This window comes from Triticum dicoccoides, chromosome 3A, assembly GCF_002162155.2.
Source record: "Triticum dicoccoides isolate Atlit2015 ecotype Zavitan chromosome 3A, WEW_v2.0, whole genome shotgun sequence".
Classification (NCBI taxonomy): Eukaryota; Viridiplantae; Streptophyta; class Magnoliopsida; order Poales; family Poaceae; genus Triticum; species Triticum dicoccoides.
In genome coordinates this window covers 2722318-2741480 of record NC_041384.1, presented here as the reverse complement: position 1 = coordinate 2741480, position 19163 = coordinate 2722318, and the positions used below count along the sequence as shown (strand labels likewise).

General features: G+C 42.1%; 1 protein-coding gene across 1 annotated transcript; it reads right to left on the bottom strand.

Moving 5' to 3' along the window:
* Window positions 1-11733: 11733 nt before the first annotated feature.
* Window positions 11734-12247, bottom strand: LOC119270858 (zinc finger protein 2-like). Its single transcript, XM_037552905.1, has one exon. The coding sequence runs from the start codon at window positions 12178-12180 to the stop codon at window positions 11758-11760; it is 423 nt and encodes a 140-aa protein (XP_037408802.1). The 5' UTR covers window positions 12181-12247; the 3' UTR covers window positions 11734-11757.
* Between the last annotated feature and the right edge of the window lie 6916 nt (window positions 12248-19163).

Sequence of the window (19163 nt, the reverse complement as noted above, 5' to 3'; positions counted from 1 at the left end):
TCGAGTTGTATCTCGTGCTCACGTGGCATGTTAGCATGAATGCGGCCCACATGTCAGAGGTCCGGAGTGGTGAGGCGTTGGATGAGCCACGCATTGTCTTTTTCTATAGAAAAGCACCCTCGGCTTTTATTTAATTAATTATACACCTACCAGCACATGGTTCGTGAGAAACAAGAATTAAAAATAGCACCAAGGGAATGGCGTTATTGCGAGCGTTGGGGTAAGCGATAATGGAGAGGGAGACTTGGAGTGCAGGAGGCGTCGTTTCCCATTAGAAAATACTCTCTCTGTAAAGAAAATGTAAGATTGTTTAGACCACTAAAGTGGTGATCTAAACAACGATCTTATATTTCTTTACAGGCAGAGGTAGTAGCATGTTATGATGTTATGATGAGCGCGAGCGAGGATACACTTTTTACAATATTAACAACATTCACCGATAATTGCATTGATTTAGGTTGGAATCAATGTGATCACATGCATCAAAATCGAGCATACCCTACTAGTTAAATTTAGTATTGTAGATGTTGATACTTTCTCAACAGATTTTACCGAAATATGCAAAGCTTGAAGTTTGAAAAATATATACGCTCGCTCTACGTTGATGGAGTATAATAGTATACCAATAGTGAGAGATATTAATTACATCCATCGTGGATCTTATCGTCATCGTGGTCATCTAGGCTCACTTCTCTCATGAAACGAGCGGCAAGCTCATGCTCATCCACCCCGCCAACGACCTTGATCTTGTGCTCTCTTGGCAATATGGCGTTGAAGCCGGCGATGAGGTCCGGCCTATCCCGGAACAGCACTCCCACCCTCGACGCCACCTCCGCGATGCCGATCCTGCCATGAAGCCATGCATGAACCCACATCTCATAATATTAGTTAACCACTTTTTAACCTCCATGGATCCAACCAACCATGAACTATACATAGGTATGGATCACTACGTACCCGTCCCTCCCGTATTCGTCGAATATGATGCGGAGAAACTTGCGGTACGTGGACGGGTGCGTGTTCATCACCGCCTTCACGAAGGTCGTTGGCTTCTCTATCGCCGCCGCTTGTTCGTCGGATAGACGGATCCGGTGGCCCTTGGGCAAGAAGGCGTTGAAGCCGACGATGAGGTCGGGGCTGTCCCTGAGCAGTGCCGCCACCCTCGACGCCACCTCGGCGATGCCGATCCTGCACGAAGTCATACATACGTTGGTCGGTCGATCCATGCATGCATGGAGCGAATTAATACGTTGATCGACATGGATTGGACATATATACCTGCCCCTCTTGTAATGAGCCATGACGTTTAGGAACTCGTTGTACGTCGCCGGGTGCCGGTTCTTGACCATCTTCATGTACCTCAGCGCGTCCTCCAATTCCAAAAACTCCCCGTGGCTGTCCGCCGGCGCCATTGGAGCAGCTAACTAGCTTCTTGCTCTTCTTCTCCTCTTGATTCTGCCCAGCTTGGACTACTGATCTATGTCTTTGATTCGATCACATCATATATAGAAATATATAAACGTATCCACGTCAATCCCGTTATTACCTTGTCCTTGACACGGACAAAACATCCGGCAGCTACTTGACTCAGGGACGTACACGGACATAGGTGAAGTATAGCACTAGGACTTTCAGCGCCAGAAAATTAGGTACGCGGACGAACACCAAAAGCACAGGCCAGCACGTACGTACAAGTCGTTCTTTTTTTTTCGAAAAGGGGATACCCCGGCCTCTGCATCAGTACGATGCATGCGGCCCTCTTATTAACAAAATACGTACAAGTCGTTCTAACCTTGCCAAAAAAAAAAACCGTACGAGCGTTCTATTCCTCGCGTAGTAAAGCGTCGGCCGGCCCGCCGATTTCCATTGGGTTTGATCGGTTTTGTGGTATGGGCAAAATAGGAACGCTAGGAATATATCTCGCCTGTCGCGAACCCTAAGGGTGCGGCTATTGCTCTCCCCTTGCCCAGTCCAGGCCGGTTGGAACTCGTCCCGACCATGGCTTCGTTTTTGGGTAGGAAGGAGCGGCCTTCTACTCTTCACCGGTGGTTCTCTTCTCTTCCGTGGTGGTGTTGGAGGGGTGGTCTTGGATGCCGGGGCGGTGCTACTTATGAGTTGCGTTGGAATTTCTTCGGAAAAGAGAGAATGATGCAGTACAGTAGAGATAAGTATTTCCCTCAGTTAAGAACCAAGCTTATCAATCCAGTAGCGGAACCTCGCAAGACCTTGTGAAGAACACATACACACGAAATAATAAATACTTGCATCGAAGGCAAACAAGGGGTTGTCAATCCCTTGGCGGTTAATTGTAAGGATCAAATCTCATAGTGATAGATAAATAAAAACACAAAATAAAATAACGGTAAATAAATTGCAACAATGTATTTTTGGATTTTAATATATTATAAAGTAGAACCGGGGGCCATAATTTTCACTAGAGCTTTCTTTTTCAAACAAAAAGCATACGATGGGTAAATAAATTATTATTGGGCAGTTGATAGAAAACCAAATAATTATGACGATATTCAAGGCAATGATCATGTATATAGGCATCACGTCCGACACAAGTAGACCGACTCCCTGCCTGTATCTATTACTATTAGTCCACACATCGACCGTTATTCAGCATGCATCTAGAGTATTAAGTTCATAAAAAACAGAGTAACGCCTTAAGCAAGATGACATGACGTAGACAAAGTAAACTCAGGTAATATGAATAAACTGGCAACAATACAAATATGTGTCTTCTCCCTTACTTTGTCACTGGGATATAGAGCACCACAAAACCCATCACAAAACATCTCTCTCATTGCAAGATAAACCAATCTAGTTGGTCAAACCAAACAGATAGATAAGAGAGAAATGCAAAGCTATAACAATCATGCATAAAAGAGTTCAGAGAAAACTCAAGTAATATCCATGGATAATCTGATCAAAAACCAACAATTCACCGGATACCAACAAACACACCACAAAACAAGATTACATCGAATAGTTCTCCAAGAACATCAAGGACAACATTGTATTGAATATCAAAGAGAGAGAGAAGAAGCTATCTAGCTACTAGCAATAGCCCCGTAGGTCTATGATAAACCACTCACACATCATAAGAACGGCAACAAGGTTGATGTAGAAGCCCGCCGCGGTCGATTCCCCCTCCGGCAGAGTACCGTAAAAGGCCTCCAGATAGGATCTCACAAGAACATAGGCTTGCGGTGTCGAAAAAAATATTGCATATGGCTCCTTGTTGGTTTTCCAATTTTAAAGAATTTATAAAGGTGGAATTAGGTTAGACGGAGGAATGAGGGGCCCACAAGATACTTGTGTGCGCCCAAGTGCCTTGTGGCCTACTCCTTCGCCTTCTGGCCTCGTCCCGAAGCTTTCAGGGTCTCCTATGTCTAGAAAAAAAATTGTCAAAATTTTTTGTGGCATTTGGTCTTTGTTTGGTACTGATTTACTGGAAAACCAAAAATAGGCAAAAAAAAAACAACTGATACTTGGCACTAAATTAATAGGTTAGTTCCAAAAAATGATATATTCTTGCATATAAAACAACCAAGATTGATACTAAAATAGTATGGAACAATAAAAACTTATAGATATGTTAGAGACGTATCAGGCGGTGGCCCTGATGGTGGGAGCCGCGATGCTCTTGGATGGGGAGTGTAGCTCAGGTGCGGGCTGGTGGGCATGGCCGTGCAGGCGGCGTGGTGGTTAGTGCTCGGCGATTGCGGTTGGGTTCATAGGCGGAGAGTATGCCGGGGAGTAAATACTGTCTAGCCTGGTCCAGGTTAACGGCGGCGGCGGCCGTGGACGTCGTCCCCTTCTCGAGGGTGTCGTTGCGTTTCTCTCCACCTTCTGTTTGGTCCGGGTGAAAACCTGATCCTTTGGATCTGGCGGTGGCGGTGCCCTGGTGCCTTTCCCTTCCTGAAGGCACCGTCTTGGAGGCCACCGTTCGTCAGGCGCAGGTGTGTCTGTCCGTGACTTCTCCGTCATGCTGGGGGGTACTTCGACTACTTCAAGCAGGGCTCCAATTGTATTCCTTGTTGGCTTGGAGTGGTGTGGGTGGTGTGGCTATTCTTATGCACTGTTGCATGAATGTCTTGGGTGTGTGGTGTGTGGCGTTGAGTTTTATGCTTTGAGTTGTTGGCCGTTGCTTTATATATAAAATGGGGCGCGAGCGTTTTTTGGTTAAGGGTGCGGCTACGTGCCGCCCACAATGAGTCCTACCACGGGGAGCCAATAACCGGAGGTTACCATCTGCGGGGGACCTCCAGGGGACTATATAATGCAAAAAAAACGTTTGCATAGTTAATAAAAGTGTTTCAATGTGTATTTGACATATGCTTGACACGTATTAAATAAAAAAATTCAAAACATATTTTTGTAAAAAATGTTAGTCATGTATTTAAAAAATATATATTTATAAATAACTATTTCACATTTAAACGAAAATTGTACAGCGTGTATGAAAAATATAGACATCAAAACATATATTTGGAAAATTTTAAACATGTAATGATAATTGTTTTAAGTAGCAGGCTACGCCAAATAGCTCGGTCCTCCAAATAAGCTAGAGCGGGGCTCGCCGGCTATTTCTGAACCTTTCACCCAATTGTACATGAGTTATAGCATATTATTCAGCAGCACTCTGCTCAAATAATTATAGTTGGACTATAGTTGGCTATGGCTGCATATTTCAAACTCTCATTTAGAAATATATTCCTAATGGATAAAAAATATACAATTCGTCTGAAAAATGTAAACATCTGTTGAAAAGAACAAAATAAAAATAGATAAAGCAAAAACCCACAGAAAATCGATGAAAACTAGAGAAAGAATCAAAGAAGACTGAGGAAACAAGGAAACAGAAAAAGAAAAGGATAAAGGAAGAAAATCCAAGAAAACCGAATAAAAAAAGATAAAACAATAGAAGAAACCAAGAGAAACCGTGCTACACTGCGATAAACAACAACAATAATAATCCTACTGCTCTCGCCCGTGTGCGATTCCTAATAGGTATCCGTACGGGCGAGCACTAGCCTTTTTTAAAAGAAGAATATATTAATATCAAGTACTCCCTCCGTTCGAAAAAACTTGTCATCAAAATGGACAAAGAGAGGTGTATCTAGAACTAAAATACATCTAGATGCATCCTCTTTTATTCATTTTGATGACAAGTATTTCCGGACGGAGGGAGTAGATATCAATTACACTCAATTTCCGCACCAACAAGATGTCTAGAAACATCCAGAATGCACACAGCTGAAAAACAGGAACAAAAAAGAAAAAAAGACCCTGCCATGGTGATTGATCATCCGCAGTAGCAACACTCTAACCACCAGACAACATCCAAACTAAAAAGAAGGTTCTCCAAAAGCAACGCCTTCAAAAAAAAACAATGCACAAGCGTTGTCGTTGCCCAATCAAAGATCGTAGGTTTTCACCCTCGAGAAGACCGCATTCGCAAAATAATGCCTTCGACAAGGTCACTGTGAGGCACAACCAACAAAGGCCAGACCTTGAGTTTTCACCCTGAAAATCACGACTCGGTACTCAATGGAGCACCACCAACAAAGAAGTCCTCCAATGTTGTCGCCCCCACTTGCGGAGTCCACTACTAGAAGTCTCGTACCACCAGGCTCACAGGAACTGGTTCCCAATTTGGACAGGAACATATCCCGCAGGCCAAGTCTAGGCAACTGCCTGTGAAGCAAAGTCATCATCGCATCCAAGACCCTACCTTCGTCACTTGCAGTTCCTCCAATCACGCCATGGCATTCTCCGCATGTGTTGATCCCTTGAAAATCTTGATGCAGACATGTCCTGAGGTGTCAACAAAAACAGAGCTTTGTGATACCCTGGTAAAGCTAGTTCTAGCCTTGACAAGAGCTATGCTAGTATCCTGTAGTTTACTTTGCTAGCCCGTGTTGCCTTTTTTTTTTGTTGCTCGCCCCTGTGTGCTGTTTGCTCGGGTTTCATTCGCTCGCTGTAGAATTGGTTTTTCTTTCCTCTCTCTATGTCATGGGCACCAGTTTGGTTTTGCCGGTTTTTTGTCACTTTCTTTTTCTGAGGTTTTTCTTTAGGATGTTTGCCAGAGTTTCTTCTTCTTTTTTTCTACTTTTTTTGTTCAGTTTTCTTCGGTTTTAATGTGCTTCCTATCTTTGTTACAGTTATCTTTGGTATTCAATTGTTTTATGTTTCTCTACTGGTTATCTTTGGTTATCTTTGTTTTTTCCTTTTTCTTCTTTCTTCTTTATTTGGTTTTGATCAGTTTTCTTTGCTTGAAATGTTTTTCTACCCTTTTTCTTTGTTCTTCCTTTGGTTTTCCCCTGCTTTCTTCATTTCTTTACGTTTCTCTTTCTTTCTTTTTTTGGTTTTCTTTTTCTTCGGCAGATAGTCGACTGTCTGTTGCCTAGTCTTACTTCAGTGCTGCATTTTTTTTCATTGTCCACGCTTCGATTCAAATATCTGACCCTCTACTTATCACAACTGACGGTGGGAGGGGAGGAGAGAGTGTTTCCTCACTTGGATATCTATCATGTAGTAGGTAGGTAGTAGTGCTCCTTACATTTTTTAGCCTGCTACCAGAAAATGCAAATTATCCGTTTGTAATTTCATGACACATTGAAGTAGCACTGCTTTTTGCGTCTTTATGTTGTCTTTTTGCGAGGTCGCGTTATTATGTTGTTAAGAGCATTTGTAGCCGAACCTCCCATACCCGTCTGAAACATCCAGGCAAGCCACCGGTCACTGATCGGTTAAAGAAAAAAAGATCCAACCGAACCTCTCAAACGGTAGACAAACGTCCGGACTGACCGGCACCCCTCATATCTAGCCCAAATATAGGGCGGATATGGGGCGGTCCGGGCACGCCCGGGCGCGTCCGCCTGACGGTCGAGCCCACCATCGACCCTACAACTGTCCTACAAAAACCCCAATCTTGGCGCCTCGCTCCGAACACTAGCTCACTCTCACTCGCTCCGTCCTCTCCTCTCCCTCTCCGATTCCGATCCCATCCACTCCGATGTCCAGCTCCGGTAGGGACTCTGGCTCCGAGCTCGACTACGAGGAGGAGATGGCCCTCCGCATTGCGCTGGAGCGGTTCAAGGTGGACACCGGCGGCAGCTCCAAATCTACAGCGTCCCCACAGCTCCCGCATCGGAGCTGGACCCTCCCGGCCTGCGCAGCAACTCCAGGAAACACAGTCTTACTGCTCCCACGCCGTCTCCTTCTCCCGTCGGCCGCTCCTCCACGCGGGCAGTGGTGGGTGCTAGTGCCTGCGCCGTCGGACTGCATGTGCACACCAGCATGCACGGGAGAGGGATACATGGAAGAACGCCAAGGTGCTCCGACTTGCTATTGAGTTGTCGGATCGCGAGGTGCAGGAGACAGCGGTGAAGACGGCTCGGTTCGCCAAGTTGAAGCAGGAGATGGACAGGGCGGTCCGTGGCAGGCTCATCGTCCTCTCCGACTCCGACTCCGACGACGGTGACCACAACAGCTGCACCTCCTCCTCGGACGACCAAGACCCTTCACCAGCCGCTGATGCCTACAGCTGCGCCGGCGACCGGAAGGGCGAAGGTCCGGCGAGGAAGTGGTGAAGCTCCACCGTCTCCGTCTTTAATTCAAGTTTTTAGTAATATAGTTTAAACTTGCCTGTCGTTTATGTGAATTATGTGAACTTTGGAAATCTTTTGAAGATCCGTTGGTGATCGGAATGTGCATTTCTATATTCCATTCTATGTTTTTCAATGATCTACATTATTTAGTTCCACGTTCCATGCTTAGTATGGATATAGGGTACCATATATGAGATACACGGATGTGAACAACCGAATTTATGGAGTGCCCGATCTGTACCCACGACACGTCCGGACACGTCCGCGGATGTTTGAGGTCCCGGATTTGTCCGGCTGTACATGCTCTGACAAATTCCTAATTTGGGTGGATAGTTTAAACGTCATTGGAAGCATAGATTTGCTTCCAATGAAGGATAGTTTAATCTAGTTTAAACGTCATTGGAAGCATAGATTTGCTTCCAATGAAGGAACTGATTTGCATCCGCGTGCTTCTGAAAAAAAACATTGCTTATTTGCTTCCGCGAGGAAGCACAATTGTCTTTCTCACAAAGAAAAACCACAACCGTGCTTCCAGCTCTGGTTGGTCTTCCCTTTTTCCGCAATTCGTATTTTTCAATTGTCAGTTTTTGCGTTTTTTTGTTTTTATCTATTTTTGTAAAAAAAATCTCTTTTTTTGATTTATTTCGTGAAAAAAGTTTGTCGAAATCTATCAGCATGCGATCTAGTTTCTAAGATCTCGACGCGAGAAATCCAATAGTGAAAACAGTTCTGAATTTGGACGGCATGATTCAAAAGATAAAACATTTCGAATAAATGAAACTATGAAAAAACGAAACTCTCATCTTGCTGACAAATGGCTCACACCACTTGTCAGCTCCCGAGATGGTGGGAGTGACCTTTACATGAGGTAATTCTTTTTTTTGCATGGTAATACGTGTCTTATTCATATCAGAACAAAGTACAAGTCACGTAAGGACCGACATGATAAAACTGAAAAGATAACAGAACATCTCTGAACTTGGCACCAATGCTCGTCACCTGCCTCCGGCACCTCCATAGCAGCCACAGAAGAAAATAATGACGGATCACCTCCTCACCCGAGGTCGACGCGGCTTCATTACCACGCCTCACTTGTAGTGAGTAGGTATTGGCCCGACCTACTAACCACTTGCCATCATCATTGCCTACGTTTTTTTGTTAACATTATTATTTTCTGCCTACATATTTTTTACCTTTTTATACTAAAAGCACTTTACATAAAATTCAAAAATGTTAATATTGCCTTACTTTACATACAATTCAAAAATGTTAATATTGCCTTTGGAAAATGTTAAATGTGCATAGAAAAACGTAAAAAATAAATAAATAAAGTACAAAACCTTAACCATGTGCATGGAAATGTTAATCATGTGCACACAATATTTTTGGAACATCTATAAAATGTCATGTGTTTGAAGAAAAATGTACGACTGCTCAAAAAAATGTACATGACATTTAAAAAATGTGTAAAAAATGTGTTGTGCATTAAAAAATGTTTGTATAATGCAAAAAAGTGCATAGTTCATAAAAATGTTTCATCGTGTATTTGACATGTATTCAATAAAACAATATTCACAATATATTTTCGTAAAACATGTTAGTCATGTATTTAAAATTATGAAATACTTATAAATAATTGTTTCTGTTTCATATGAAAATTGTACAGCAAGTATGAAAAATATAGACATCAAAACATATATATGGTAAATATTAAACGTGTAAAAATAATTATTTTAAATAGCGGGCTAACCCAAATAGTGCAGTCCTCCTAATAAACTAGAGAGGGGCTAGAGTGACACTATAGCCGGCTATTTCCAAACTTTTCCAGACAAATGTACATGAGTTCTATAGCTTATCATTCAATGGCACCCTGCACAAACAATTATTACTGGGCTATAGATGGGCTATAGCCGGCTATTTGAAACTCTCATTTAAAAATATAGTCCTAATGGATACAAAAGTATACAATGCGAATGAAAAATTTAGAAATTTGTTGAAAAGAAGAAAGGAAAAATAAATAAACCAAAAAATGCAGAAAATCGGTGAAAAGTAGAGAAAGAATTAAAGAAAACTGAGGAGAAAAGGAAGTCGAAAAAGAAAAGGGTAAAGGAAGAAAATCAAAGAAAACCGAAGGAGAAAAAAAAGGAAAAGATAAAGATAAAACATAGAAGAAAGCAAGAAAAACCGTGCTACACTGTGATAAGCACCAAAAGAATAAACAACATCAATGAAAATCATCGCGTTGCTCGCCCGTAGGCGATTCCTAATAGAATCGGAATGGCGAGCCATAGCCTTGACAAGCCATATGCTAGTATCGCGTGAAAGTTTCTTTGCTGGCCCGTCTTGCCTTTTTAGCTGCTCGCACATGTGTGTTCGTTCGCTCGGGTTCCATTCGCTCACGGTAGAATTGGTTTTTCTTTCCTCTCTCTATCTAATGGGCACCAGTCCGGTTTTCGCCGGTTCTTTGTTTCTTTCTTTTTCTGTGGTTTTCTTTACGATGTTTACCGGGTTTTTTTCTTCTTCTTTTCTCTTTTCTTCTTCAGTTTTCTTAGGTTTTAATGGTTTTTCCTATCTTTTTACGGCTTTCTTTGGTTTTCAAATGTTTTATGTTTCTCTACTGGTTATCTTTGTTTTTTTTCCTTTTTCTTCTTTCTTCTTTCTTTGGTTTTGATCAGTTTTCTTTGTTTTAAATGTCTTTCTACCCTTTTTCTTTGTTCTTCCTTTGGTATTCACCTGATTTCTTCGTTTCTTTATGTTTCTCTTCGTTTTTTTCGTTTTTCTTTTTCTTCGGCAGGTCTCTTGCCTAGTCTTACTTCAGTACTACGGTTTTTTTTCATTATCCGTGCCCAGATTCAAACATCTAACTCTCTAATAATTGCAAGTGAAGGGTGTGGGAGGGGAGGAGAGAGAGTTTCCTCAGCCGAATATCTATCATGCAGTAGATTGGTAGTAGCGTTCCTTACATTATTCACCCTGCTACCAGAAAATGCAAATTTTCCATTTGTAATTCCACGACACATTGAAGTAGCGCTATTTTTTCACGTTAACAAATTCCTAATTTGCCTGCAATCCGACCGACGGTCCCTGCGGTGTAATATCGTGTGCACACGTATCTTGATGCCCGTACACATGTCAGTCAGATAGACAGCAAGCATCTTGCGGTCCAGTAGTCCGCAGGGGCTGCACATGGTCGTATGGCTTGGCATGCAGGCACCAAGAGATTCCTAGCGCTGTACATGTGAAGAAAGGTCTTTTCTTTCAAAGTCAGTGAGAAAAGACTTAAGGGCCGTGCATTTCATTTGACTGTTACACTCGTTAACTTTCTTCTTGCTAATTGTTTTTTGCTGCAGCTGAGACAACCTGAAGAACTGATCCTCCTGAGTGCATATATATAAACTAAATTTAGGGGGGAATGCATAATGTATGGTGGGGAGAAATATGGACACGCAGATAAAAGTTGGAAACAAAATTGATAAAAGCATGCCAGCTTCAATTTCGTTGAAATTGATAAATAGTTCATCCAGATCGACATGGAAGTCTTGGCAGCATCGACGTCAAACGTAACCAAAGCGCTTGATAGGTACACAACCAACCACGCGCAGATTACCACGGACACAAACCATCAAACCAACAACGAATGAAAAAACACAACACAACGTCCAGTTTCACAATGACCATGGAAAGAAAAGCTGCACAACTTGATCACGGATTTTTCTCTATCTTTCTTCTTGCGAATATATATCTGATAAATCGATGATACAAAATTTCTTGTCAGTAACCTTGGAGTTGATGCGAAAAAGACCTTGATGTAGTTTTTATTATGTTTTGAATACTTCGTATTTCTAAATTCTAATTAATATTTATACCACCTCTATATATCAAAATATAAGACGTTTTTCACACAATCAGAGACAGTAATAGATTAGAGTCATTTTTCGCAAAAGAAAAGAAAAACTTCGGAGACAGAGGAAGACCATATTTAGTGCAAACCCAAGTATATGTACAGTACAGGACGAACATGTGTGATTACGTTTAGCGCACACACACACCTAGCTACCTGACTAATAGCTAGTTCAACAAGGAGGAAAAGAAGATTGAAAGGAAGATAATAAAAACATACACACGAGTTAGCTAATTAAAGCTTGAGGTTGAGATCAAGCTGCTGCTGCTGCTGCAACTGCTTCTCGCCGTCGTCGTCAAGGCGCGCGTTTGGCCAACTCGCTGGCGCCTTTGCCGCCGCGGTGGCCGGCAGGTCGCTGTGGTCGGATTGGAGGTAGAGGTGGGGGTTCCAGCTGCCGGCCCGCTCCTTCTTGTGCACACTCTGGTGGCCCCCCAACGCCTGAGACTTGAGGAACTTCTTGTCGCAGAAGAGGCACGAGAACAGCCGCCTCGATCTCCCTTCGCCGGCATGGCCACCATGGCCGCCGTGGCCGACAGCGGCGTCTCCTTCAGCCCAAAAGGAGGAGGATGGGGGTGCTGCTGGTGATGGCGGTGTCACGGGGGCCAGGGTCAGGGACAGGTCTAGTGAAGCGGCTGCCCCATGGGGAGCCTGATCCATCGGAGAAGAGAGGGCCGGCCGGTGGAAGATATTTGCCGGCCAGCTCTACTTCTCCTGTACTATTGGCTTTCACTCTCTAGACTAGCTAGCTGCCTGCGTGTAGAATGAATGAGGAGTTTATAGATGGAAGCGTACCACTTGCTAAATCTGGGAGCCGCATTATTGCAGAGGAGCCTACCGGCTATAGCCAACCACAGAGGAACACCAGACCATGAGAAGGACGTCGAGGCAGATCATGGCTACAGAGGTGGTGATTCTTGTCGATCATCATCGTGCTTTGTTGATCTTTATATTCTTTTGTGGAAAGGTCAAAAGCAGATTGAGCAAAACCGCACCTGAACTATGTTTCCACTACACCAATGATTATGGCCCGATCAAGGGATTACTGATTTTACCAAAAAAAGAGGGGGTTGTGAGGTTCGTCGACTCATGGCGACGTGCCGAAACTTTAAATCCAAGTCTCGAGGCTAGATTGACAAAAAGATTGGGAGTAGCAACAAATCATAACCTTGGCGTTGATGTTTCGGGGCCACGATGGCGAGGGTGGTGGTCAACTGGTAATCTCTAAGAATTTACCGTGTTGTGACGGATCTTCGAGATGACCTAGAGGATGCCGGTGATCATGGTGGAGCGGAACTTTGGAGGGGTAGGGCGGGAGGGTGTGACTGTGGGTTCCATCACCTCTCAACCAAGGTTGTGTGTATCGGTCATTACTTTTTGCATGACAAAGGCCAGAACTGCAATTGCTAGGGAGGTTGGGGGCTATGGCGGTCATGCACCTTTTTTGTTTACTTTTTGGAATTGTCAGTCAATGACCCTTGAACTTTTGCAACAAAAAATTAGCATTGCACCCTATATATATGTAAATAGGTGATCACAATAACATATTTGCAAACATGAACCTCAACAAGCTACCATGCATAGGAAGAGACACACAACAATATGCAATCGCACATGGGAAAGGGCTAATTATTTCCACTGATTCAATTTTTTTACCAACATACAATAATCAATACAATAAAATCATATATATTTTCAGTTTCACTTCCATGCAACCAAATCTCAGTAAAATATATTGCAGACAGTTCTCACCAACACATAGAGTTCCTCTAGTTTCGTTCATACGCGACTCAAGGAGCATCTATACAAGAAGAAAAATAAACATGACAAGATGTAAGTAACGCATTTCTACAAATTTAATTATGTTTGAATTTATTATCCCATCCAAAGGAAGGAGTAGAGGTGGAAAGTGTAGTTTTGTTAAATGGAGATTGTGTGGGTGTTTAGTGGATCAATTCCATTTTGTGTAGTGCGCATGGAATTACAAATCTTCTTTCTCCAGGCCTCTTGGACTTGAAATCAAAAGGGAGTGAGTGGTTCAAATCCACCTCCGAACCATTAGAAATTATATTATATCATGAAAATCTAGTCTGATTTGAAACAAGAAATAATTGCCAATGATTGGCAGTTATTCATTTTTCTTTATAGTTAGTAAAGCAGTATTAGGTTGTTAGAACATACAACCTGATCTTGCATTAAATTTTTGAACTAACATGCTTATCCAGCCAGCGAAGCTTTCGTATGTGTTGCTCGTCTACAATGTTTTTCTAATTGAGGAGCTACTCACATCCGATTTCTTTTTTTAGCAAAGCTATAATATAAAAAGAAATTAGCTATGGCACGTGGATCACGTGGCTAGTAACGTGGCACGGTGAAGTCATTACTCTGACAACAATGTGTCATAGAGGGTGCTTGGATATGTTTTACTCTCATGACTAAAAGTAGTGGGACTAAAACTTGTTAGCCTCACCCATGCTTGGATCCAAATACTAAAGAGACTAAAATCAAGTTAATGAGCATTTATTATCCTCAAAACCCTCCAATCCAGAACTCCCATGTGTTAAAGGAGAGGAGTTAAATAAAGAGAGAGAGGACTAATCCACATTCTAGTAGGGATACCCCTGACTAAAAGAAATTAGTCTCAAGACTAGTTTTAGCCTCTCTTTAGTTAGGGGTGCTTGGAACTTTAGCCTCTTAAAAAGACTATTTTTAATCAGACTAAAATAAGTCCCTTGGATCCAAGTACCCTCTCAGGCACTTCGGATCGACTCAAGGGTTCAATGACGATGAGTAGAACTCCAAGGTGTTGGTCTTTAGGGACACGTGCACGAAGACTTCTCAACTGTCATCGAAAATGGTAGGTTGGCTCCGGTATAAAAGCATGAACAGCGACGCACCAGCGACTCGTTCTACTAACAATAGTAGTTGCTCGGTGGTCCAAGGACCTCAATGCAATTTTTATGATGTTTGGGATGCTTTGTAGTTATAGTGAACTTCATAATAAATAAACCCAGGCCTTCTTCGCAAAAGAAAAGACTGCGATGTACCATCAAAATCCCGACACGTATGACTAGGTTGCTTATAGTTTTCAAATTGTAGTCCTGACAAAGTCGCACCACTAGAATAGGATCTTCATCAACATCATTAGCATATATAAGTCTTCTCTTTTTGTCCTCTTCGTTCAATCTAGCCAAGGTGCCAAGACATGCATGTACCATATGTCGGCACATAACAAGAAAACGTATAGATGGCCAAAAGGAGATGCCTCCACAAACGTACTCATCAGATGTGTCGTCGTCGGTTAGTACGGTCTGACAAGATGCCAAGACACACACTTCACTTCAGCTGGCATACTTTGCTCAAGCCTCAGTCTATAGTATACATCGTCCTTTCTAAGTACTATGCATCAACTGTGCACACAGTGCTCGATCTTGGCCTCCTGAACCGCTGGACGTCGTACGGCTTTGCATGCATGGCCCATGCAGGCACCAAGAGATTCCTTACTCTGTACAGGTGAAGAAAAGTGTTTTCCTTTCGGAGTCAGTGAGAAAAGTCTTAAGGACCCATGCATTTCATTTGACTGTTACACTCTTCTTGCAATTGTTTTTTGCTGCAGTTGAGACAACCTGAAGAACACTTCTTCTTCGGTACAACCCCGCTGAACATATCAACGGACAAGATCTGTCCATACCCCTTCATAATAAAGGGTAGGATGATCTTTTTAGAAAATACGACGCGGAGATCTGTCACGTTTTGAGTCTATCTTGGGCCAGCCTATTAGTGAGTATGTACGGTAGCACTGATCGAAAATCCAAAAAAATAGTGAGCCTGCTAGGCATCGAACACAGGACCTCCAGCGGTTGCAAAACAGCTGATAGCCACCACAATCATCATAATTACATGATACTTAAGGAGCGCAGATATTTATCACCTAGAATGGACGTACTGTAGGTAAATCTAAGAGTGGGTGGGCAACTGAACCGAACCTGAACTGAACCCACGTGATGACATTTCGGAAACCAAACCAAACTGAACCCACGTAATTGGCATTGGCACCCAACCCAAACTATACCATATGACAGATTCACCAAAACCAAACTAACCCATTCTAGGAACTATGGTTGTAGCCTATGGTTCTAGATCAGTTCCCCACCCATACATGTAAAGTATCAGTATATGTACAATCAGAACAAGAATGCACTTGACAGTTAAAATTTGATTCAGGTTGAGATCAGATGCTTGGAGTTCACATCCATCATTACAAGAATAACATTTTCTTCAAAGGTTCAGAACTTGATTACAGAGGATAATAGTAGCTCCTGCATGTCATGGGCTCATGGCCACCATGATATAGACTAGACTACCACTTCAGTGCTGATGGCTGCATGTTTCAACTTGGAGCCATTGTTCTTCAGATTAACCGAAAATGTCATGTCGGGTGCTTCTGAACTTGTTGAAAGCAAGATTTCTAAGCAAGAGAAGAACCAGAATAGTCTGATGCTGGAGGAACAAATGTCTGTACCAACACAAAAGAGAGATGCCCTGAGTTTTGTCAGTCACACAAACCAATCCTCTCCTGTTGTAAAAAATGTGGTTGCAGAAGCAACTATTGGACTCAAAAAATGTTTACCCATATATTCCTTAACAAGTACATAAATAGTACAAATATATTTGGCCGTACATGGTCATAGTATTGTCTCCAAACACCTAAATCCAAAATGAAGAGAACATATTATATTCTATTCCTCGACAACCTTCAGAAAAATTAACAGACCGAAGAAAGGACACCAAAGAGGTGCCACTAACTTGTGCAACATCAGAAAAAAGATAGACTAATAAATATAACAGTAGACTAATAAACACCTAAAAATGATCAGGATTTTCTAAAGAGCCAGCTTGGCCACCAAATTGGGAACTTCACTAGCCCTTGCTTATATATAACGATGACCAAGTTTATATTATTACATTTTATTGGTTCCAAATTTTTAGCTGCATCCTTACTGTCCATCTCCTGCAAATGAAATAAATATTAATTTAAAGGCATGTCAACACTTCTATACTACATGTTTTATATATCACATTCTACACAAGTAGTAGAACCAAAATGTAAGCGATTAACTCACCCTCCTTTGGTTTGAACAACCAATCTTTAGCACAAACAAGCGCTTCTAGCATGTCAGGGGTCAAAGAACTTCTCGTGTCGCCAAGTATCCTCTTGCCACAACTGAAGGCTGATTCGGATGCCACTGTGCTCAAAGGAATTGCGAGAAATTCACGGGCCATCGATGCCAATATAGGAAACTTTTTAGCATGCCTCTTCCACCAACCCAAGACATCAAAGTCAGCACAATCCTGCTCCCTTGCTTCTTCCAAGTATGTGTCAAGTTCTAATTTGTGTACACGTGAGCTTCGACGAGACTTGTGCTGGGCAAACTCTTCTTCCAGCTTTCTTTTCCCTACAATAGGTGATCCAATAGTGGTATTGCCTTGACTAGAAGGTGTCGAGTGTGCAGTGCTTGTCGCTGCAAGTAGCTCATATTCCTTGACATACTTTCTCACCCATTCTAAAGCAATCTCCACTTGTTTTGAAACCTGCTCGTCATTGGTAGACAACTTGCAATAGAAGAAATCCAAATAATCTTCTTTCCTCCTTGGATCCAGGAATGTAGCAATGACAAGTGAGTGGTTAAACTCAATGCCCTTGCTTTTTCTATGATGGTTAGGATCTGCATTCTCCTTCTCCTCGGGATCCCAATATTTACCGAGCTTTGTTTGCATCGCTTCCGCCAATTCCTTCAACACATTAGAGGTTTGCCAACCTGGATCTTTTAATGCATGGCGAATACAAAGCACAATCGGCAGAAACTTATGTGCAGTTGGCTTCCTATGAGCTGAAACAATTAAGGTAAGCTCTTCAAAAGCTTTTAGAAACTCACAAATAGCTGATGCCCTTTCCCATTCTTGCTCACTTGGAGATTCTATCATCTTTCAGTTGCATAACTAGCGATGACAGATTTGTATATCAATGCTTCTACAAGCATTTTCCATGTTGAGTTCCATCTGGTTGGTGTATCAACAGAGATACCTTTCTTTGAAGGAAGACCCATCCCACTTGCAATTGTATTGAAATCTTGAAGTCTTGAAGGAGAAGAGTCAATAAACTTCAGCAACTCTCGTATCATGTCAATAGCTTCATGAATTATCTTCATTCCATCCTGAACCAAGATATTGAGAATGTGTGCACAGCACCTCACATGCAAATGTTGAACTTCAAGGAGCAGCTCATGTTGTGATATTTTATTAACTCATCACATACATTAGTATTATTGCTGGCATTATCTAGTGTCAAAGTGAACAGCTTGCCCCTTATGCCCCATTCTGTTAGGCAACCAACAAGTTCATCTTCTATCGCATAGCCCGTGTGAGGATACTCACCTCTGCGAAACTTATGATCTTCTTCTTGTAGATGAATTCTGTATTGATATAGTGGGCGGTGATGGACATGTAGCCCAAGCTCTGTGATGAAGTCCACATATCAGATGTTAAGCAAATGCGAGAATCCAAATTTTGTAACTCAACTTCGATATCTTTCTTCATTCCCTTGTACATCTTCACCGCATCATCGCGAATTGTGTGACGGCCCATGACTTGAAATGCTGGCTGCAATGAGTCAATCCATGGCTGAAGGTATGGATCTTCAAACTTAAGATATGGGATCTCGGCATGGATGCAAAACTTGACCATGAGGTCACGACAAACTTTTTGATCAAACACAAACGGGCCTTCGGAAGTTGTTTTTTTCATAGTCAAAAGAAAATTCTTCCTGCAACCATCCTCAATTGATTTGCAAGACTCTGCAATATGGGTTCTCAAACTCGTAGTCCCAAACTTGGTATGAAGTTGTGTCCCACAATATTTGCACATAGCCTTGAGATCACCATGTATGCGAACCAGATCTTGTTCATAATGCTCCCACACCTTGGACCTTCTAACACGTGGTACTTGACTCATATCCTCATCCATGGAATCGGCACTCTTGGAAACCTCTGAGGTAGACATGCCTCAAAATTCAGAGCACACTGCATGTGAAAATACATATGGAAGATTACCGTTAGAAAATGCTAGAATAGTTTTAATAATTCATATGGAAAATACATATGGAGACAGTATGTTGTTAGGTGATATTACAGTCATGGAACTAAAGTGTAGCATTCAAACAATCAACAATACTGTTTGCAAAGGATGTCCAGAAATATGTCATTGTTAATGTAAATGATCTTGAAACAGCAAATGATCTTGAAGCTATTTCTTCACTATTACAGGAATTTGCAAAGGATGTCCAGTAGATTGTAAAATTCATCCGTTTAGTGCCATATACTAACATGTTAATTACGGTAACTCCAAATCCTAATCAAGCAGAATTGAGCAACTAATAGCAATTCTCTGTTCTTGAAACAACAATCCATGAACATTAACCAAATGCCTGCTACTTGTGTTGTTCATGAACAGCAACCCATGTACCTTAGTTTGTAATTTACAAAGTGGTCTACTGCACTGAATAATCAAGATACCACCGAGATCTACTTCGGGTTGACTTCCAAAGAACTGGAATTTCTGGAGTAAAATGAGAGACGAAGGGAGGG

What these genes read in the sequence shown, in the direction of transcription:
- LOC119270858 (XM_037552905.1), bottom strand. Translation starts at nt 12,180, where the DNA reads ATGGATCAGGCTCCCCATGGGGCAGCCGCTTCACTAGACCTGTCCCTG.